The sequence below is a fragment of the Ornithodoros turicata genome, chromosome 1, assembly GCF_037126465.1.
Source record: "Ornithodoros turicata isolate Travis chromosome 1, ASM3712646v1, whole genome shotgun sequence".
Lineage (NCBI taxonomy): Eukaryota > Metazoa > Arthropoda > Arachnida > Ixodida > Argasidae > Ornithodoros > Ornithodoros turicata.
Window position 1 is genome coordinate 213,814,562 of NC_088201.1, and position 24,263 is coordinate 213,838,824.

Genomic DNA, 24,263 nt, shown 5'->3' on the forward strand with positions numbered 1-24,263 from the left:
ACGAGTGACGAAATCATCGGCTGAGGGATTGACCATCAATACAATGAAGGAACTGTACAAGGCAAGCGCCTACCTTTCGGAATGTCTGCTGTTCCAGCAATATTCCAGAAACACATGGACAAGCTTCTGGCTGGCATTGGTGGCATAGCAATCTACTTGGACGACATAATGGCAGCAGAGCAAGCCCACTGCAGCCGCATCACTGCCTGAAGTTGTTACTTGACAGACTAGAAAAGTCACGACCGATACTGAAGAAGACGAAATGTAGATTTGGAGAACAAAATAATTGCCTTAAGCATTCGGCAAACAGAAGCTAAACTACATGCGCTTCAGAATGCGCCAGAACCTACATCCAAGGAAACTCTGCAGTCGTTCCTCGGGATGAAAGCGCTCTACGATCGTTTTTTGAATAACTGGTGTATTACAGCAGTTCCGCTCTACAAGCGCCTGGAGAAAAACGCACAATGGAAGGGAACCCCAGAGCGCTAAAAGGCTTTTGAGGAACTCGAGAAGCAAATCTGCAGGGCTCCTATGCTAGCCCATTATGATCCTCAACGCCCGTTATTTCTCTGTGATGCCTCCACATATGGTGTACGGCCAGTGCCAGAACAACTTGACAAGGAAGGGAATGAAAGGACGGTTAATTTTGCGTCCAGGAGTTTGGATCAAGCTGAGAGATATTACGCTCAATCAGATACAGTAGGACTCGCCATTGTACATGCGGTTACGCATTTTCTCATGCACCTCCCAGGACGTCACGTCTAAATATATACTGAACACAGGCCCTTGGTGAGCATCCGTGGAGCTGCAAATACTGTGTCGCAACAGATATCGCCCAGGATGCTAGCAGCTTAGAGCTACTACTTAAGCTACCGGCCGGAAAAGCTCAACTGCAATTCTCACGTATTAAGCAGCTTGCCCATGTCTTCGGCAGATGACGAATAGTGCTCGCCTGGAGATATGTTAATGAGGGAAGCATTAAGGCGTCCTTCTCTAACAGTAGAAGACATATCTGCAGCAATGCACTGTGGTCGGATACTACCTCAAGTGTACGAAGCCATTAATGTGGGGACACTGCACGAGCTACAGGATGCACAATTACGAAGTTATCGGACATTGGCGACAGAACTTTCTTTACATTGTGGTCGCATACTTCGAGCATCGAATGTTGCCATTTGACAAACGAAATAGAAGCAAGCCCTTGAATTTGTGCATGATGGGCACCGTGGTATAGTAGCCACAAATGCTTGAATTACACGTCGTACGCTGCTTGGGAAATCCAACAAGCCAAGGTCCCTGAACGTTCTCTTGACAGGGCTTGAGCGGGGTTATGCTTGATGGAGTGGCATAGAGAGAGATATTGAAACCATGGTTAAGTCATGTGAAGCATGCTGTGCGACACAGAAGGCTCTTGCAAGAGCGCCACGGCCAGAGTGGACACGCCCAGATAACCATGTTACACGATTCATATGAACTTTGCTGTGCCTGTTGAAGGCCATTACCTGTTATGGTGGCTGATGCCTACAGTAAGTGGGCGGAAATACGGCACATGAAGACTCACAATTCGGCAGCCGTGGTACAAGTGCTTCGTAATTTGTTTGTGACGGAATTCCTCAGAAGGCTGTTTTGGATAATGGGACGACATTTGTATCCGAGGAGATACAGGAATTCCACAAAAGAAATGGTGTAAACCATGTTACACCAGCATCTTCACACCCTGAACCGTACTCTGCGCATTCCTCAATGAGCTAGACTCCCGCCGCTTCTCTCTCACAAAATTGCTTGGTCCCTGGCCACATCCATCACACCTACGCTCTGCCATCAAGGTTCTCTTCACCTTTCTGGACACCACACGACTTCGATCCTTATTGTGAACCGGCTCATTATTTCATTCCCCGCATCACCACCAGCAATGGGGTAGAGTATCGCCAGCCATCATCCCGTCCTAAATTTGTTGTTTCTCACCCTGCCACTAATGGACAAGCCGAGAGAACGGTTGGCGAGGTTAAAAGAGCCCTGTCAAGAGGACGCTCAGGAACAGTAGCTTGTCGGATTTGGCGATTTCTATAGAAGCAGCATACGACGTGTCATGGAGCAATGGAAAAACTCCAGCAAGCCTGATGTTTCGTCGGGAGCAGCCTTCTGCGCATGATCCGCTCATACCGTCGGAGCGCAACGGGAAATCAAACGACGACGATCTCCCGAAATCACAAACACCCCAAAAAAACTAGATGCGGCTGGTAAGGATCGTCAAGAGCAAGCCATCATGGATATACCGGCATGTAATCAGAACACTAGGACTCCGGCCATGGATCGTTCACGGCCATATATACGAATCATGATGACATGATGAAGTCGGCGTTGCTACGTCACTCGCCTCGCAATAAGAAATGCCATTCACACGTTTTGTGGTTTTCAGAGACACGTTGTGTGTTTTTGATCGATTTATTATTGATAAAGTTGATGATACATTACTTTCTTGCCTTAACACATTGCGCATTGCGCAAGGAGCATTCAAATATCAATTTATTGACCATTTGTGATCTCAACTACATGCTGCAAGATATTCGCTATCTGTCTCATATGTGCTTAATTTCGGACTTGCGTGCATAGCTTCGCGGAATAATTGTCACTTCAAACTCAAGAGGCGGTCCTTTCTCACACTCCATGTGAACCTGCATGCCTCTTTGAGTGGCATCCCTCCTGTGAGACTGTGCAGGTGCTTCGCCAGATCGTGCGACGCGTTCTCTTGCCTTGTCACGCGACCTCTGCAACTAAGCGGAGAGGTTCGCGCGAGCGGGGGAATCAAACGTTCGCATAGGTCGCAATGTCTTTCGTATGACAGTTTTGAGGTATTTCAACGCGGTAAAACAAGGTGCGCATTTCTCTGCATTATATCAGCGCAACTTATGCAGTGAAAGCTCGTTGTACTTACTATCGCTGAAATCCGAAAGGCGCTTGGATGTGGATGACATATTCAATGCACTCTGTCGCTTCTTAGCTCCACCCTGTGATCTCACTTGACGTCATTTTGACTTCGCGCTTTCCTCACCAATTATGAATGAATGAATGAAGGAAGTTTATTCCCACTTTAAGTCGTGGTGGGAGCCGTGAAAAAAAAAAAAAAAGTCGCAGTATCGACTTGAGGCGTTCACAGCCCCCGCACAAAATGCCATTGGTTAAGCGACACGAAAAGCATCCGTGGAAGGTAAACTATAAATGCATGCAATATGAATATCTTTCTTTGACACTGTCAATGGATCAATAGGGGGCTCGTTCAAGATACATGGCAATATATATGAACACTCTGTTCATCATATCTGGTTCTACATCGGGGGATATGCAAAAAGCTCTTGGCGCGATGATTATAAGAATAACTATGCTCTTTGAGGTCAAACAGTGATAAGATATTATCTAAGAACTTTTTGTGTGAGAATGTGAAATAACACAAAGGTTTATATCGATACAGGTTATGAATAATAATCAGCGAGTACCGTTCAAACAAACCAGTTGTGGTGTGGTTATGGTAGACAATCCAAAATTCGGGGGAATTTCTTTCGCAACACAAGCAACTTATCTAGGTTGGCCATTTTGGTTGTTCCCATACCAAGAAGCAGTAGTTAAAATGTGAGTACATTAATCAGTTGTAAAGTAGCATAACTTGTTTGGTTAGATGCTTACGATACCTATACAGAAAACCAAGGATTCGCGATGCCTTGGAATGCACGTCATTAACGTTTAATGACCAAGAAAGTGTAGAAGAAAAAGTTACCCCGAGAGTTTCATTTTCTACTATGTCAGCAACTGTGCTATCTATTTCAAGATTTACTGAGGGCTGAACTTGTTTTCGCGTTGAAGAAAACAGCCTTAGTTCTACTGGTGTTAATGTTCAAACAGTTAGGATCAGCCAAATAATTTACCCGTTCCAGTACACTATTTGCATGTGTGACTCTCCCGTCAGGGTCTGAACCGTGAAAAAAGATGCTCGCATCGTCGGCATATATGATAAACTTAGCGTTCTTGGTGATCACACTATATCATTAATGTAAACACTAAAGCGCAAAGGACCAAGTAAGCTAACTTGCGCTGCAGTGCAGAAGAGTAGCCATTAATGACAACCTTCTGATACCTATTATATAAATATGACGAGAACAGCGAAAGTGTTGGCCCCGGATTCCACAACGGCACAGTTTTAGTAATAGTATCCTATACGAAAACGAATCAAATGCTTTGCTGAAATCAATAAAAATTCCCAGACTAACGAGTTTCTTTTCAACGTTTTATTAGTACGGTTCCTTTCTGTGCTAAGACACCCAGCTCAGTCGATCTGTTCTTTCGGAAACCGAACTGCCATTATGATCAAGGGTTCCACGAATGATTTTACTTCACTTACGGAAATTGACTAGATGAATTTTAACGATATTACATTGAAACCCTAAACGGTTCAAACCTCAAACTGGAAAAGAAATGCGTTCAATTTAGCTATCACACGCGCACCACGTTTCCTAGCACGCAGCACACTGCAAGCGCGAATGAATATACGCCGCTACAGTTCCCAAATCTCAGGTAAGCAATGGGTCGTCGTCCTGGTCACCTTCGAATGGTTCCGACGACTGGGCTGACGTACTCTGGATTGAACCACGCGGCATCGCGTCACCGGCTCGCGTGGCTCAGTGGTTAGTGTGCTGCCCATGTGACGTTGTAACTGAGATGTACCCGGGTGGGAATCGCGTCAGCCCAAACTATTGACGTTCGCCTCGGCATTGGGCGCTTAGTATTGCTTAGTCGAGCCGGAGATGTTAGAGATGTCATGACGCTGAATTTCAGGGTGTATCCCGTTTGAAACCATTAAAAATAATCTTTCAAAAATAAACGCGTAAGTACCCACTGTTAAAAATATATCTCCCAGAATATACGTTTAAAAATAAACGCACAAAAATAATCGGCGAAATATCCCCGTTTAAATATAAACGCTAAGGAATCCACGGAATATATCGTTAAAAATAAATCGTTTCAGAATCCCCCCAAATCCACCCTACAGTTGCTAGAGTCATGTGGTATGGCCCAAATCAAGGTGAACTGCAAGCAAGGGTCTTAACCTAACCTCACAGGACCAAACTAGCCTAAACTATCCCAAACTAACCGAAACTAAACTAACCTAACATAACATGATATAACCCGGCCTAAATTGCAATCAGACCTCCTCCGTGCTAGATGGTGAGGGGATTTTGAAACAGTTTATTTTTAATGGTGGATTATTAAATGGTGATCTCTAAGCGGGGATAGTAAGCGGTTTATTTTAGGAGATATATTTTAACCATGTATTTTTAAGCGAATTATTCTTGAATGTTTTATTCTTAACGTTTATTCTTAATGGTGGATTTCGGGGACCCCGCGAATTCCCGAATTTCGGAACGTCACGTCCCTCCATAGCGTAGAGCTCATCCCGTACTGCAAAAGGCTACGTACACTCTTAAACCCGTACCTTTTATTGTAACTTTTAGAAACATGTAACTTCTGTATAGACGTAGATTTCGAGATTTCTTATAGGTTACACCACTGTAACGTATATTTAGAGGTTAAAAGCGACCAAGGTCATGTCTTTACAACACGAATAGAAGTTACATCTCGGAAAAAACAAAGACAGCTTGTTGTAACTTATAAATGTACCCTCTACTCCGACACTGTAACTTCTAAGCGAAATCTCCAACGATAATCTCTTTCTTAGTTTCTTATCGTTTGTTTTCCTTTTGTTTTTCAGCATAATGCCGCGTTTCAGCCTCCCATTCGAGACGACAGTTGCGAATCTACGCTGTTATTCTTTATCTGTTTCAGCGTCACCTATACGTCAACTACATGTTATCAATGCTGTATGAACACAGATTATAAGTTCGCAGTCTGAAATACAGATAGTATGTTTCTTTTTAAAGGGTGGAAAACAATTGTCAATGCCGCAACCACCAAGATTTCCGATTTCGCTGCGTAGCCGGGCCTGGTCTAGGTATATCCACACTGAGAGCGGTTTCCTTGAAACGTTTAACGCTCGTCGTTCGTCCGTTAACAAGTGTAATCTGTTTTAATCGGTGGTTTTCCTCGCGTTTATCATAGTATCGTCAGGAACACCGGAAAAGCTAGATGTCGCTAGCAAACAAGTATATTTTCGGTGTTCTGAGGGGAAAGTGTAGTGAGTGCGAAGATTGCAAAGAATATATAACCGAAAACGAACGTCACCACCGCAGCCCTAATTCACACACTTCATACACTGGGTAAGTGTACATTTTGTGCTAGGTACGTGCGTTATTTTGATAGCAAGAGCTCTTGCGCATGTTTGTTGTGATTATGGCAAGCGTTTTGCGGCCCTGCATATGAACGCCACTTTCGCTTGCTACTTTTCTGCTCTTACTTGGTCGCCAAGTCAATACACCGGCGTGCATTTTGCGAGCTGCGGATATATGCATCGAGATATATAATTCGCAGCTTCCTACTTGTTGTATTCTTACGATATTCTAAGACTCAATCGCGGAGTGAACGCCTTCCCGCATTTATGCTGATTTGTACCTTGTGCTTTCTACGGATTTGAATGGTTCCGTAAATGTTACTCTCATTGCCCAAACTTTTGTTCCCAGGATCCCACATGCAGGTTCACATACCGTCACCAGCGCAATGCAGTACCTCACAAACTCGTCCCAGAGCGCCTCCAACGCTGATAACGCAGTAATGTAGTGTCTCCTGGGTTACTGTACACTCATATTCCTCAAGGTTGTGCGCGTTTTATGTAATACTGTATTGCCATTTTTGCTCGCCTCTGCAACACGAATGTGGAATAAATTTTTTTCTGCTGCAATTCTCCATTTCGTTGGGTGTGTTCAGCTTAGCAAACATAGGTCAGTTGTTTTGACTCGCTAGCTTCCTCGCACTTTTATGCATTGCTTCTCACTTAGAAGATAGTTCTTTTTTTCCACATACATGGTAAAGCGACCATGGTTTCTCCTCACATCAGAATCGCACTTGTGCACAATGTGTCACCTCTCGACAGACTTCTGTTTTTGTAATATACATATGTTCAAGATCTCCTTTTCTGCTGGTTCATTTTGGTACCTTGGTGTGTTCTGTAAATGTCTGTCGATATCCCACGCACAGGGTGTTTGTTTTTATTCGCATCACACCAACGCTCATTTGACAGATGGGTTATGTAAATTTTCGCAAATTAACCCATCCGTAGTTACAAACATTTCCGACATTTCCTGACGCATGTGTTTGTAACTACGGATCGACTAATTAGCAAAAATTCACATACCCCACCTGCCAAATGAGCGCTACTCTGTTGCGAATAAAAATGAACATCCTGTATAAAAAGCCGCACGTTGGCGTAACCTTTACGGGCAGGTGCTGGATTGAAGGCCGTAACCTCTAATTAGTGGGTTTCCTTGTAACTTTTATAAAAGGGGTCGCTCAGAGGGTACCTGGTAGCTTCTGAAATAGAGGGTAAAATATTGCGATTTTTTACCCTTTACTAAATGGTACGGGGCCATCTGGCGTGTGCGTGGTGGAGAGAGACGTGCGGGTTACTCATGTTTGAAAGCATTTACATTTGTCACTGAGCAGGCAGGAGCTGCTTGGGTATACTGCTTGTACGCGGTGGCCTTGGGAGGGAGAAATGTTTGGGATTTCCTCTCAACCTTCCTGTTTCAGATTAATTCCATCCTAATACAAATAGAATACAATGAAAGAATGAAATACAGATAGAAATTATTTCACTCACCTCTCACACTAATCCGTTACTTGAAGGTGCTAGTTGCCATCTTCAATTTCGTTCAGTTCCGAATTTCAATTTGAAATGCAAAAATGTTGCCTAGCGCTTGCCGAGTTTGTCTGGGTCAGACAAGGTGTGTCTTGCGAAGTGAATTGCTGGCGGAACTGACTGCAACGGCTGTCTCTGCCGGGGCGTTCTTGTACAGAAATACGTGGTCGATTGTGGTCGATAGAGTATCATGATATCTTCATTGTGTCTTGATCGTTGTAGTGTGCTGACTTGTTTCAGACTGGCGCGAATATGGAACAGGACCCTGTGGAGGACGTTTGATACCCAGCATCTACTACGACTCTCCCTTTTCCTACGTAGCTATTACACAATATATGTGGCCCAACACCCTGCTCAGGTACGTCTTTTATGCGGGAATACGCAAGTTCAATGGAGTATACACTAAGTACACACTATACACATAAGAGGACATGGGCGTAGGAAAGCTTGCCCACGGAGTCGATGACGACGAAACATGAGCTTATAGGTAGTGATGAGTGCGGACTTCGTACCCGCAAACGCACCGCAACCGCGGGGGCACAACCCGCATCCGTACCCGCACATCCCGACGCCTATCCGCATACCAGCCGATATACCCGCTGCCCAATGCGTACGCATATATGAAGTATGCCACATGATCGTGACGGCACGAAATTATTTATTGATGCTGAGGACACTGTCCTTCCGGTAGCGAGCTACTTATCCAACGCGTACGCTGTGTCCACTGCATGGACATGGTTGCCAGCTTACTGATGCGAAGTGTACCAGTCTTGGTGTCGAAAGATAGCCAAGGTTAGCCCTGTGTGGCAAACAATAACAACTGTATTTTGAGATGATGAATTGCATGTGGAACGTCTTGTAAAGTATTTTGGGCCAAGTGTTCGCCATGAATCGGGTCATACACCAAAATCCAACGGGTTGGTTCTGCGCCCGCGGGTATAGCGGGTATACCTCCGTAATCCGCGGAGGCAGTGCGAGTCTACCGGCACCTTGCCCGCAACCCGCGATGACACGGAATTGTGTACTCGAAAAGAACAAACTTGCGCGGATACCCGCGGGTATACCCGCACTGCACTCATCTTTTCTTATAAGCACAACTACAAGGACGCGACGTAACAACACAACGCGAGCTCGTGTTGTGTAGTTACATACATCCTTGTGCTTGTTACAAAGAAGTTGTTGTTGTAGCTGTTTCGTTGTAAAAAAAACTTTTTCTGAACGCAATGCATGCGTTACGGATACGTATTCGTATCGCACGCATTGCGTTCAGGAAAGTTATTTCACTTTGAACTCCAATTGGCCATGCAATGGGAGCACGAACTGGTTCCTGAATAGGTTCATTGATTTTCAGTCCAATGTGTGGCAAAAGCACAACTGATCGAAAACTGGATCCAATTGAAAATCTTGTAATTGGACCCATTACTTTTTTTCGACTAGGACGATTATCCGAACTGTACTACCAGCATGCTCTGGTGTGATGCACCTCCTTAATTTCATCACAAAGGATATAGCGTTTTTGAAACACAGCTGTTACACCCTTGTCTTGTGGATTACACAGTGGGACTTCCGGTATACACTTCCTTAAAACTGTTCTTTTCTTTTTTGGCAAGGTAAGACGTCCCGTTATAATGCGATTCCCAATTTTTAGTATGCTAAGCAATTAGTTGTCTGACGTTAAGACATGTATGTTACTCATAAAATATGTGATTCTGCAGAGGTATAGCAGTCCAAAAAATGTATACAACAAGCAACGTTTGTCATGTATTTTGCGGTCAGTATGGCACGACTGACGTTGCATGTGCTAACAGCGTCCCTGTGAAATTGTTGCCCCTGAACTTGTTCTTGCTCCTGAACCAGCGGTACTTGAGGATCGAGTGCTGATGGGCTGGACGAATCCCCCGACATCACCCGACGTTTTGTCAACCCTGTCAAAATTGGCCTAAGTAGAACAGGTCTTGTGGATGGACTTGGATAGATTTGGGAGCGAATTTAAACGAAGCGGCGGAGGCAGTACAGCCTGCGCCGTGCCGTTGCCAGCTGCTGCGCGGAGACACAGCGAGCAAGTTGACGGAACCACCGCCGAGACAACTGATCTCTACTTAGAAGGCTGATAGCGGATGGGTGAGGGTATCGCGGGAAAGGGTACGCCAACCCGCCGCCATATTGCGGTGCAGCACTGGGAAGCTTCTTTGATCAGACGAATCACATTGTTTTCATTTGGGCTGCATTCAAACATATGTTGTCGCAAACTTAAGCAGGGAGAATAAAGAGTAGACATTCGAGGTTGAAAAATTATATATTGCCTCTAAGTAAAGTAAACATGCTGGAACGCACCAAAGAGACATGTGGCTGGTGTGTTTGTATGTCCCATGAATACGAGTTTCATGCAATACTTTTTTACTTTATATGCTTTTGCCCAACTTAGTATTCTCCTATCCAATATGGAGTGGCTTTTAACTGCATATGAATGCATAATTCAGGAGTGTTTTCATATATTGGATTAGTGGCAGCTTTAAGGTGCCCTTCATGCAGTACTGATTCCAATCATCAACCATCGCTTGAAACTCTTAACTAGGGAACATGATTCATAGAGGCTAGATTGCCATGCAAATACACACTTTCAACCAGAGTTCGAGGCATCTCGTTACTGTAACTAAGGTCCTTTTTTGGTAACTTATAATTAACTCGCTACTTTTTCGCCGCGGTAACTTTCAGAGGAACTCGATTCTTTTTCAGGTAACTTTGCCAAAGTTTCAAGTTACTTTTAATTCGCTTTTCACTCACGTCCACTTATTTTCTTGCTTTCTCTCCGGTTCTTCCATGGCATTTTATGTCATAAAATGCACCATCACGTTTTATGACATAAAACGTGATTTTATGATAAAATGTTCAATCAATGACAGTATTCTGTTCAGGAAGTAAGAACCGCTGCTATTGAAATGGAGCTGAACCATTGTGTGACCACAGGGAATAAGATGCAAAGCGTTCGAATTGTTGGACATAAACGAAAACTCAACGGAGGCAACTCAGGGCCGAACTCAACTGCTCACACGCGCTGCACCTGTGTAGTGCTATTTTGTGTCCGAAGTAACTTGGGAGTAACTCGTTCTTTTTTTTAATAACTCCGTAACTGCGAGTTACATTTCGGGCTGAATAACTTCGTTATTAACTTGGTCACATTTTTCACACGGTAACTTCGTAACGAGTTCCGTTTGACGGGTAACTTCTCGATCTAATCTTTCAACTTGCTTGCTTTCTGTACACTGCATAAAGTAAGATACTTTTGCCCCAGTGAACTTGTTGCGTGTTTTAAGTGAATGCAAGTGAATTTATAGATGTGCATATTTTGAGCAAGATTAATGAATTTTTCATGCATGTGTGTTCAACCAGCTTTTAGTGCATATAAATCCGGCCTCTACATATGACGTATGCATTATTACTTTCTGGAGGTGTTCTGGGAAGTCTAACTTGTTGGGCACAGCGTCAGGCCTCAGTCGAACGGACTGCCCCGTTCTGTCGAAGCACCTGTCTTTAAAATGTTTGCTGCAGACCAGTCATGTCCTCGACGGCGTCCAGTCCTTTCGCCTGACATTCACCACACACATTTTTAAATGTTCTGGGCGGCTGTGAGGGAACCTGCATTGAACAATTTATGCTATCAATTACGGCAGGGATGACAAGGCTGATCCAAGCAAGCAATCGTCATTACCGTGACCAACAAACTGAGCCGTAGATATCACACTAGACAAGCGCACTTCAACGCCTGCTGCGTGCCGAGACCATATCCGTGAACTGCAGGAAGTCTGGACTATCACAATGACTCTATCCAGATAACGTACTGCTTAAAGTCTAACATTTAGATCTTGAGATACCAGCCACAAAGTGCCGCGCACATGCTTCAATAGCAACGTTTTGTCGCCCCGCTGTTGGACAAATAAATCACATTTATTTGTAAAACTAAGTCACTTACTTGTGAAATGTCGGCCCCGGTGCCTTGCCAGTACGGGCAGTACACCCACAACAACAGCAGGGGGCATGACACCAAAAAAACGGAACGCAAAGGCGCATGCATAATATGCAGCTGAGTGGCGGACGACAATGTTTTGAGCTTCGCAAGATGGCGGCCGGTGACCGTACGGTTGCACCCTCAATCCGCTATCCAGCCTATTACTATAGAGATCAGTGGCCGGGACCGAGACACGCCATCGAGGACGTGCCGTGGCCCACCTGGAGCATGCACCGTGGGGTCCCGCGTATGCGTTCATCGGTAGTGGAAATTTCTATGCATGGCCGTTCCCATGATATTCTGAAAGAGGAGGGGGAGCGCTATGAGGGTGGGGCACGAGTGCAGTCCATCACCCATTGCCACATCTTTTTCTGAAGGCGGCCGTTGCGCACTCTGTGGGTGGTCAGAGGTATCCTGAAATCTCAGGATAATCATAACGCGACCTTGAAGTTCGAGGAGGGGCCACGCCCTCTTGCCCCCCCCCCCTCTTTATGCCCAAGCCCCCATGATGTCAACGTCCGCGCAGTGGTCGCAGTCTATCGAAGTCCCATCCAGTGGTTTTCGCTGACATGCCGAGACGATGTTGGATGGTTGGTTGTCCTAATTCACAGCAGTATTCGCGGGACATCCAATGTCATATGTTTCCAAGTGACGAGACGGACAGCTTTTGATCGCACGAAGCAATCGGACCGCCGGAACGGAAAGGCGGTTCGGTGCCATGACCTGCTCGTGTTTCTAGTAAATATTTCCATTGTTGCGGCTACGAAAGGGACGATGAATCTGATAATTTTTTTTAAATGGATAAAATACCCCAGTGCAAAGGTAAAACAATGGGAAGAGACGAACACAGACAAAGGGACGACGCACAGTGCTGTGCGTCGTCCCTTTGTCTGTGTTCGTCTCGTCCCATTGTTTTACCTTTGCACTGGGGTATTTTATCCATTTTAAAAGATGTCATACCAACCCGCCCAAATTTTAACCTTATTTGATGAATCTGAATCGCTGAAACAAGGTGCAGTGCCATCAAAATACCTCTCCACACCGGGGAAAGAACATCCACCTAAACGACGCAAAAGAGTGAGTACTTTGCGTTATTGCGGCTAACAAGGATCTCTCAGTCCGTGTGTTCCAAATGTTATCACATATTTAAACGCCTCATCAACTCCCACTGCATCTGCAGTAACTTGGAGGCGCTTAGCGTTACAGAACAGATATCCCTTTCTATCGGACGTTGCGTTTCATATTTGACGTGCTGTTTCCTTAGAGGGTATTTCCAAATAGCAGAATCTCGGTGAAACAGGGGAACTCGAGTCCGATAAGAAATGTAGCACAATACAAAAAGCAACACTGAAGCTTCCTGAAGCTTTCGCGTGAGGGACCACGCTTCATCAGGTACAAGGTGTGAAGTTGGCGTAAGTAGTATATATAGGTTGAGAGACTCAAACAATGAGAAACTCAGACATTGCCGCCAGGGCAGCGCTACCGTCGCGCCGACTTTTTTCGCGTATTTTTCCTCGCGCGCGGCAGGCGGCGCTCGGGTGGAGGCTCTTACCGGTGGGCGGAGCGTGGCCGGAGGGTTGCGTGCGCGCTTACCCGCTCACATTTTTCAGCCTGGGCCGACTTCTTTCATCATTTCTCAATCTGTGTCGAATTCAATCGCAATTTTTTTTCCCGCTACAACAGGTGTGCAGTAGGCAGTTTACATGCAAAGGATATCCATACACAAAAGTACAAGTGAAAATATATTTATTAAAGTCATTAGTGTCAGGAATTATGATATGACTCTGTGTGAAGGAGAAAAACCCAGCCGAAAAACCTGAAGCAGAAGAAACACAATACATGTAACAAAGATTATACTTATTACAGGTATGATGCAATAGCATTGAAGGGGTATCACACATCATACACAATATTTTTTATTAGTGGTAATCACGCGTTTTCAATTAAGCAGAAGGGATAGCACATTTAATCAAAGAAGATATTTTTAATCCATATGATTACAATCAAAATTACAAGTTTTATTATAAAAAGTCTCACATTTTTTCAGCCTGGGCAGACTTCTTTCGTCATTTTTCAATCTGCGCCGAATTTTTTCGCGACTTTTTTCCCATGCGCGACATGCGGAGCTCGGGTAGAGGGCTGCTGTGGTGGGCGGAGCGTGGCCGGAGGGTTGCGTGCGCGCTTACCCGCTCACATTTTTCAGCCTGGGCCGACTTCTTTCATCATTTCTCAATCTGTGTCGAATTCAATCGCAATTTTCTCCCCGCTACAACAGGTGTGCAGTAGGCAGTTTACATGCAAAGGATAGCCATACACAAAAGTACAAGTGAAAATATATTTATTAAAGTCATTAGTGTCAGGAATTATGTTATGACTCCGTGTGAAGGAGAAAAACTCAGTCAAAAAATCTGATGCAATAGCATTGAAGGGGTATTTTATTAGTGATAATCACGAAAGTTTTCAATTAAGCAGAAGGAGTAGCACATTTTTAATCAAAGAATATATTTTTAATCACTATGATTACAATCAAAATTAAAAGTTTTATTATAAAAAGTCTAACATTATTATATGTGAGCACCATAGCAGAGTTTTATTTACAAATTTCTAATAGGTATAGTTAATTGTGAACAGCAGAGAACCTGGAAGACCATGAGACACGAACACGAGAGGAAATAAAATCTATAACAATACATTTGTTAATCAAAAACAACAGAGGAGGAGACTATCATTTTTAACTATCATAAAATCATCCTCGTGACTTCCCCATACAATTTTCATTCTAAGAGACACTACAAACATTAATTTGTTTTATGAATTCAACACAGAAAATATATTAAAAAATGAACTTCACCACATAGCACACTCCTAGCCAACAATCAGCTCTAATAATATCTGCCCTGATTTGTTGAAGACGGGAGGCGTACACCTGACAGTTATGAACATTTTCGAGCGCAATAGGGAAGATTATTCCAACATTACACAATTAATCAATTTCTTATTAAGTAAACAGCATAGACATATGGAAATAATGAGAAAAACGATCAACAGCTAATAGAGAACCAAAACACATCACATAAACAACAGACAGATGCAGGCAAATAAATGAAAAAAGAATCTATCAAAACAATCAACATACACAAATGAATGGCAGAGAAACACTTTGAACGGCACATGATGAATAATTTAATACAGCACAGAGCTAACGCTGAATAGCAGAGAAACAATCTAAACGGCGCATCTGCCAACGTGTAAACAACAGACAGGAAAATATTACTGAAACAGATAATAGAGAGCCAAAGTCCAACACGTAAACAAAAGGTACACAAAGGATAAATAGTTGAAGAACAATCTAACAAAACAAGAAACATGCACGGATGAATAGCAGAGAAACACTCTAAACGGTGCATCTACCAACGGTAAACAACAGACACATGCAGGAAAATAATTGAAAAAGAATCAATCAAAACGATAAACATGCACGGATGAATAGCAGAGACACTTTGAACGATGTATCTGCCAACATGTAAACAACACACCGGAAAATAATAGCAAACATTACAATTTGAAATAATATATCTTTTGAACTATCATAAAATCAACATTGCGAGCTAACAATATCCTACTCAGGCACTATAAACATTACCTTGGCAGAGGTATCCAAACACGCACCACAGCTAAGCTTTCCACAGTACAACCAGACTCGAGACACGGTGGGGTCACTCTCTCCCTCTATGCAGACCGCTGGGGTCACTCTCTCCATCTATACAGCCCCAAAAGCGGGAACCTGTTGTCAATCTGCGGGGTGGGGAAATCCTCTCTCTTTTTCAAATTCTTTCCTCCAAAAAAGGAAATATTCTTAGGACCGGTGTACAGAGGCGAAATTTTTTATTGATCGCAAATAGACATTGAAATTATTCGACTCTCAAGAACACAATAAGAACCCTATCAAAAAAAAAATCTAAGAATAGACTTTCTAAGCAAACGAGAAAATATTATCGGTGCAAACAATACTCATCGAGAAACGTTGCATTTAATGTATTTCAGATCAGACACAACTATTAGGCAATCATTATTCTCAACTCACAAAATATCAATCGAGTGAAAGTCAAGTTTATTCAGTGATAGAGACAATACGAATTCGAAAACGAGAAACAAATTTAATTACATCGTTTGATGTTAACTTTGCAATACACGCAGAAGTCGCAAACAACTCATCTGAAATGCAAATTATAGTGTTTGCTATAGCGGAAATCAACGCATACAACTTAAAAATACATTCCCAACTAGTAGAATATTTTTATTAATATCAATCGAGTGATCATCTGAAACAAAGTCAAAAGCAGTAATTAATTGAGGCAAACATTTTTCATAATCACACAGCGCAAATATACATCACAGAAACATGTCTTTTTTCATTCAGGACCCACTAGTGGAAACGAAGTGAGAGAGTTCCCGTACACATTCGTTAAGGTTACGCCCGCGGGGAGTAGGGGAATCCAAACAATGGTCTCGGTATACAAAGCCATAAAATCGCTCCTACAAGTCAAGTTAGGGAAGGAGGGTCTCTTGCGCTGTCTTGTACATAGAATCACTGAAAGCAAACGTTTCTCCTTTACACATCACATCTTTTTTGTAAATTGACTTTCATAATTCTAACGTCAGGTGGAAGATTACGAACCTGATAATAAAATTTTAATAAATAAAATTAGCACCAATATGACTTAATTAAATGTCGAGGCGCACTACAAAACAGAACAGACAACTGATATACATTGAAGAGATGGACAGATTTTGTACTCGTTACCATTCGTCATGGGAAGACCTGATAAAAAGTTGCTTCGAAAAGGAGGAGCCGCGAAACGATTCATTTATCGCTGCATTTCAATACGTCCTAGACATGGTTGTATTCGGAGATATGGTGCAAATTATGGAGTTCAAGATGCGAGACATTGTATGTCGAATCTACAATAGTTATAAAAATATTTGCACGTCAACATCGGAAGGACCGTTTGGATTAATGGTGGAGTTTTTGAGGTTCGCTAACGAAGAATTGAAATACACTAGACCAAACGTAATTGTAATCATTGCAATGGGCATTGCATTAATTAAGAAAGCAATCAGATCAAATTATCATATACAAGCAGTCTATATCGCACGATTCATTACGGATTTGTTGAAATTACACCTAACGGTTGAAATGGAAAGTACATAAAAATATCTTATCACGTGGTATATTCCACCCTAGAACCTCTACACATTTATTTTATTCTACCAGTCAAGGATGTCGAATGAACAGAAATTCATATTGTCGTGCAAGGTCTGATGTATTATCACCTGTTGAAACTCAACAAACATATCAATTGCGGTGGACCACCAGACGATTTTCATCTAATACTCTCTTGTACGCCATTCAAGAACATTCATACAAAGAAAGGAAGCATCAATAAGAGATTGTGTAAGTTCATCGCGACAAAGTGCAAGTTGTTGAAGCAATACAAACACGGCGACAACATATCACCTGCCTTAATCAACGCTGGATTCAAGCGCCCAATAATCAGAATAAACTACCTGATGTCTTCGGAATTCATCAAGCAAGACAACAAACGCAAACTTCAGAGTTTGGAATAGAATTGTAATTTATCAAAATAAACAAGTGTATAATTGAAATAAAAATTGTATTCTTTGTCATCATTGTAATGTATTCTACACAGCGCAACGAAAGCAGCGTTTGATTAGATTGCTAAGGAGACACTACGTACATGGATCTTCGCATGGAATCAGCGCTGGCAATCAAAGAGATATTTACACGACCACACTCTATACAACACCGACGCCCGAAGGAAAGAATTGTAGAAGAATCGATAATAGAAATTTAGAGGCATGTTACATCAATATTTGCTTACAAAGAGGATCACTAATATTTTGCGAAAGCTTATTTTACGAATTAAATTGCACAGTGTATATATTTTCTCAAACTATTGGACAGTTGACAATACTATATTGAAAGGAATCTATTATCAAATGACGCGAAGGTGGAGTCTACAATTCTAATCATCATAACATGCGACACACAATTCCAATAAGATTTTGGGATAATCGAATCACACAACTGTCGTCAGAAATGTTACAATGAATTGCTATACAATGAAGATGAGCACTATGCATAAGATATGTAATTATAATAAGTAAATATTCCTTTTGCAAACTTAACCAAAGCAGCACACATAAACGTAGCTTCAATTCACAGAATGTACCCGAGGTTTTTAATTAGCCATACTGAAAAACTACGAGTCTATTCGATATGTCACGGCATATGAGGCACTACAATTGGAAGGACATACATTAATTTTAGAAGATTTTAGCTCATAATGAATCAAAACGCAATCTCCAACACCAAAGGTTCGTGTTTAAATTTTCAAAGTCAAAACTGTACACTAATTCTTACAATTTTTTTTAAGATGTAGATTAAAAAGCTGTCTATATAGTCACACATTGTATACAAGATATTTGTTTGTACATTAATTGATAAAATTTATCAGATCACATTCCGGAGCAGTGGAGACTATCAGTAAGTGTTTAATTAAAATTTGAACTGCTACAGCAATTTACGAACTGAGTTGTAGAAAGCGTAATTTCACAGCTTTAGCTGGCTCACTTTGATACGCGAAGGTTTTAAGAACTCTTTTGCGATGACAAAGAATTTAATCGAGTGTATTGATGTTTTCTATATACTCTATAACGTAATGTGAATTCTCCACGACGTGGATAGTAAAAGTTACGAATATTTTTCGAACAAAATTTACTTAAAACTCGGAGAAACGGTCACCCGCGTCGACGAACCCGTTTCCGGAAGAAAGCAACACGCTCGCGTGGGATGCCGCGTTAACGCGTTGGGCGCCGAATCGCGTTCGGTTTCGGAAGGGTGTCCTGGGAACGCTGCCCGGCGTGTTGCCGAAACGCATTCGACGACGCGAGTGACCCTTTCTCCGAGTTTTAAGTAAATTTTGTTCGAAAAATATTCGTAACTTTTACTATCCACGTCGTGGAGAATTCACATTACGTTATAGAGTATATAGAAAACATCAATACACTCGATTAAATTCTTTGTCATCGCAAAAGAGTTCTTAAAACCTTCGCGTATCAAAGTGAGCCAGCTAAAGCTGTGAAATTACGCTTTCTACAACTCAGTTCGTAAATTGCTGTAGCAGTTCAAATTTTAATTAAACACTTACTGATAGTCTCCACTGCTCCGGAATGTGATCTGATAAATTTTATCAATTAATGTACAAACAAATATCTTGTATACAATGTGTGACTATATAGACAGCTTTTTAATCTACATCTTAAAAAAAATTGTAAGAATTAGTGTACAGTTTTGACTTTAAAAATTTAAACACGAACCTTTGGTGTTGGAGATTGCGTTTTGATTCATTATGAGCTAAAATCTTCTAAAATTAATGTATGTCCTTCCAATTGTAGTGCCTCATATGCCGTGACATATCGAATAGACTCGTAGTTTTTCAGTATGGCTAATTAAAAACCTCGGGTACATTCTGTGAATTGAAGCTACGTTTATGTGTGCTGCTTTGGTTAAGTTTGCAAAAGGCATATTGTATAGCAATTCATTGTAACATTTCTGACGACAGTTGTGTGATTCGATTATCCCAAAATCTTATTGGAATTGTGTGTCGCATGTTATGATGATTAGAATTGTAGACTCCACCTTCGCGTCATTTGATAATAGATTCCTTTCAATATAGTATTGTCAACTGTCCAATAGTTTGAGAAAATATATACACTGTGCAATTTAATTCGTAAAATAAGCTTTCGCAAAATATTAGTGATCCTCTTTGTAAGCAAATATTGATGTAACATGCCTCTAAATTTCTATTATCGATTCTTCTACAATTCTTTCCTTCGGGCGTCGGTGTTGTATAGAGTGTGGTCGTGTAAAAATCTCTTTGATTGCCAGCGCTGATTCCATGCGAAGATCCATGTACGTAGTGTCTCCTTAGCAATCTAATCAAACGCTGCTTTCGTTGCGCTGTGTAGAATACATTACAATGATGACAAAGAATACAATTTTTATTTCAATTATACACTTGTTTATTTTGATAAATTACAATTCTATTCCAAACTCTGAAGTTTGCGTTTGTTGTCTTGCTTGATGAATTCCGAAGACATCAGGTAGTTTATTCTGATTATTGGGCGCTTGAATCCAGCGTTGATTAAGGCAGGTGATATGTTGTCGCCGTGTTTGTATTGCTTCAACAACTTGCACTTTGTCGCGATGAACTTACACAATCTCTTATTGATGCTTCCTTTCTTTGTATGAATGTTCTTGAATGGCGTACAAGAGAGTATTAGATGAAAATCGTCTGGTGGTCCACCGCAATTGATATGTTTGTTGAGTTTCAACAGGTGATAATACATCAGACCTTGCACGACAATATGAATTTCTGTTCATTCGACATCCTTGACTGGTAGAATAAAATAAATGTGTAGAGGTTCTAGGGTGGAATATACCACGTGATAAGATATTTTTATGTACTTTCCATTTCAACCGTTAGGTGTAATTTCAACAAATCCGTAATGAATCGTGCGATATAGACTGCTTGTATATGATAATTTGATCTGATTGCTTTCTTAATTAATGCAATGCCCATTGCAATGATTACAATTACGTTTGGTCTAGTGTATTTCAATTCTTCGTTAGCGAACCTCAAAAACTCCACCATTAATCCAAACGGTCCTTCCGATGTTGACGTGCAAATATTTTTATAACTATTGTAGATTCGACATACAATGTCTCGCATCTTGAACTCCATAATTTGCACCATATCTCCGAATACAACCATGTCTAGGACGTATTGAAATGCAGCGATAAATGAATCGTTTCGCGGCTCCTCCTTTTCGAAGCAACTTTTTATCAGGTCTTCCCATGACGAATGGTAACGAGTACAAAATCTGTCCATCTCTTCAATGTATATCAGTTGTCTGTTCTGTTTTGTAGTGCGCCTCGACATTTAATTAAGTCATATTGGTGCTAATTTTATTTATTAAAATTTTATTATCAGGTTCGTAATCTTCCACCTGACGTTAGAATTATGAAAGTCAATTTACAAAAAAGATGTGATGTGTAAAGGAGAAACGTTTGCTTTCAGTGATTCTATGTACAAGACAGCGCAAGAGACCCTCCTTCCCTAACTTGACTTGTAGGAGCGATTTTATGGCTTTGTATACCGAGACCATTGTTTGGATTCCCCTACTCCCCGCGGGCGTAACCTTAACGAATGTGTACGGGAACTCTCTCACTTCGTTTCCACTAGTGGGTCCTGAATGAAAAAAGACATGTTTCTGTGATGTATATTTGCGCTGTGTGATTATGAAAAATGTTTGCCTCAATTAATTACTGCTTTTGACTTTGTTTCAGATGATCACTCGATTGATATTAATAAAAATATTCTACTAGTTGGGAATGTATTTTTAAGTTGTATGCGTTGATTTCCGCTATAGCAAACACTATAATTTGCATTTCAGATGAGTTGTTTGCGACTTCTGCGTGTATTGCAAAGTTAACATCAAACGATGTAATTAAATTTGTTTCTCGTTTTCGAATTCGTATTGTCTCTATCACTGAATAAACTTGACTTTCACTCGATTGATATTTTGTGAGTTGAGAATAATGATTGCCTAATAGTTGTGTCTGATCTGAAATACATTAAATGCAACGTTTCTCGATGAGTATTGTTTGCACCGATAATATTTTCTCGTTTGCTTAGAAAGTCTATTCTTAGATTTTTTTTTTTGATAGGGTTCTTATTGTGTTCTTGAGAGTCGAATAATTTCAATGTCTATTTGCGATCAATAAAAAATTTCGCCTCTGTACACCGGTCCTAAGAATATTTCCTTTTTTGGAGGAAAGAATTTGAAAAAGAGAGAGGATTTCCCCACCCCGCAGATTGACAACAGGTTCCCGCTTTTGGGGCTGTATAGATGGAGAGAGTGACCCCAGCGGTCTGCATAGAGGGAGAGAGTGACCCCACCGTGTCTCGAGTCTGGTTGTACTGTGGAAAGCTTAGCTGTGGTGCGTGTTTGGATACCTCTGCCAAGGTAATGTTTATAGTGCCTGAGTAGGATATTGTTAGCTCGCAATGTTGATTTTATGATAGTTCAAAAGATATATTATTTCAAATTGTAATGTTTGCTATTATTTTCCGGTGTGTTGTTTACATGTTGGCAGATACATCGTTCAAAGTGTCTCTGCTATTCATCCGTGCATGTTTATCGTTTTGATTGATTCTTTTTCAATTATTTTCCTGCATGTGTCTGTTGTTTACCGTTGGTAGATGCACCGTTTAGAGTGTTTCTCTGCTATTCATCCGTGCATGTTTCTTGTTTTGTTAGATTGTTCTTCAACTATTTATCCTTTGTGTACCTTTTGTTTACGTGTTGGACTTTGGCTCTCTATTATCTGTTTCAGTAATATTTTCCTGTCTGTTGTTTACACGTTGGCAGATGCGCCGTTTAGATTGTTTCTCTGCTATTCAGCGTTAGCTCTGTGCTGTATTAAATTATTCATCATGTGCCGTTCAAAGTGTTTCTCTGCCATTCATTTGTGTATGTTGATTGTTTTGATAGATTCTTTTTTCATTTATTTGCCTGCATCTGTCTGTTGTTTATGTGATGTGTTTTGGTTCTCTATTAGCTGTTGATCGTTTTTCTCATTATTTCCATATGTCTATGCTGTTTACTTAATAAGAAATTGATTAATTGTGTAATGTTGGAATAATCTTCCCTATTGCGCTCGAAAATGTTCATAACTGTCAGGTGTACGCCTCCCGTCTTCAACAAATCAGGGCAGATATTATTAGAGCTGATTGTTGGCTAGGAGTGTGCTATGTGGTGAAGTTCATTTTTTAATATATTTTCTGTGTTGAATTCATAAAACAAATTAATGTTTGTAGTGTCTCTTAGAATGAAAATTGTATGGGGAAGTCACGAGGATGATTTTATGATAGTTAAAAATGATAGTCTCCTCCTCTGTTGTTTTTGATTAACCAATGTATTGTTATAGATTTTATTTCCTCTCGTGTTCGTGTCTCATGGTCTTCCAGGTTCTCTGCTGTTCACAATTAACTATACCTATTAGAAATTTGTAAATAAAACTCTGCTATGGTGCTCACATATAATAATGTTAGACTTTTTATAATAAAACTTTTAATTTTGATTGTAATCATAGTGATTAAAAATATATTCTTTGATTAAAAATGTGCTACTCCTTCTGCTTAATTGAAAACTTTCGTGATTATCACTAATAAAATACCCCTTCAATGCTATTGCATCAGATTTTTTGACTGAGTTTTTCTCCTTCACACGGAGTCATAACATAATTCCTGACACTAATGACTTTAATAAATATATTTTCACTTGTACTTTTGTGTATGGCTATCCTTTGCATGTAAACTGCCTACTGCACACCTGTTGTAGCGGGGAGAAAATTGCGATTGAATTCGACACAGATTGAGAAATGATGAAAGAAGTCGGCCCAGGCTGAAAAATGTGAGCGGGTAAGCGCGCACGCAACCCTCCGGCCACGCTCCGCCCACCACAGCAGCCCTCTACCCGAGCTCCGCATGTCGCGCATGGGAAAAAAGTCGCGAAAAAATTCGGCGCAGATTGAAAAATGACGAAAGAAGTCTGCCCAGGCTGAAAAAATGTGAGACTTTTTATAATAAAACTTGTAATTTTGATTGTAATCATATGGATTAAAAATATCTTCTTTGATTAAATGTGCTATCCCTTCTGCTTAATTGAAAACGCGTGATTACCACTAATAAAAAATATTGTGTATGATGTGTGATACCCCTTCAATGCTATTGCATCATACCTGTAATAAGTATAATCTTTGTTACATGTATTGTGTTTCTTCTGCTTCAGGTTTTTCGGCTGGGTTTTTCTCCTTCACACAGAGTCATATCATAATTCCTGACACTAATGACTTTAATAAATATATTTTCACTTGTACTTTTGTGTATGGCTATCCTTTGCATGTAAACTGCCTACTGCACACCTGTTGTAGCGGGGAAAAAAATTGCGATTGAATTCGACACAGATTGAGAAATGATGAAAGAAGTCGGCCCAGGCTGAAAAATGTGAGCGGGTAAGCGCGCACGCAACCCTCCGGCCACGCTCCGCCCACCGGTAAGAGCCTCCACCCGAGCGCCGCCTGCCGCGCGCGAGGAAAAATACGCGAAAAAAGTCGGCGCGACGGTAGCGCTGCCCTGGCGGCAATGTCTGAGTTTCTCATTGTTTGAGTCTCTCAACCTATATATACTACTGGCGTATACAAGTATATATATATATATATATATATATATATATATATATATATAAGTTCAAAAAAAGACGCGGGAGCAGATTTTAGGGAAGTTACAAACACTAGTTCATTACATG

At 41.2% G+C, this 24,263-nt stretch overlaps 2 protein-coding genes across 2 annotated transcripts in view; both read left to right on the plus strand.

Moving 5' to 3' along the window:
- Positions 1 to 24,263, plus strand: part of LOC135376279 (uncharacterized) — a 329,348-nt gene that overhangs the window by 154,768 nt on the left and 150,317 nt on the right. The window lies entirely within an intron of this gene.
- The window catches only part of LOC135376259 (uncharacterized), an 87,833-nt gene that overhangs the window by 30,889 nt on the left and 32,681 nt on the right, over positions 1 to 24,263 (plus strand). The window contains exon 9 of the mRNA XM_064608870.1: positions 8,042 to 8,159. Within this exon, the coding sequence (XP_064464940.1) occupies positions 8,042 to 8,159 (118 nt within the window). The remainder of the gene's footprint in view (positions 1 to 8,041; positions 8,160 to 24,263) is intronic.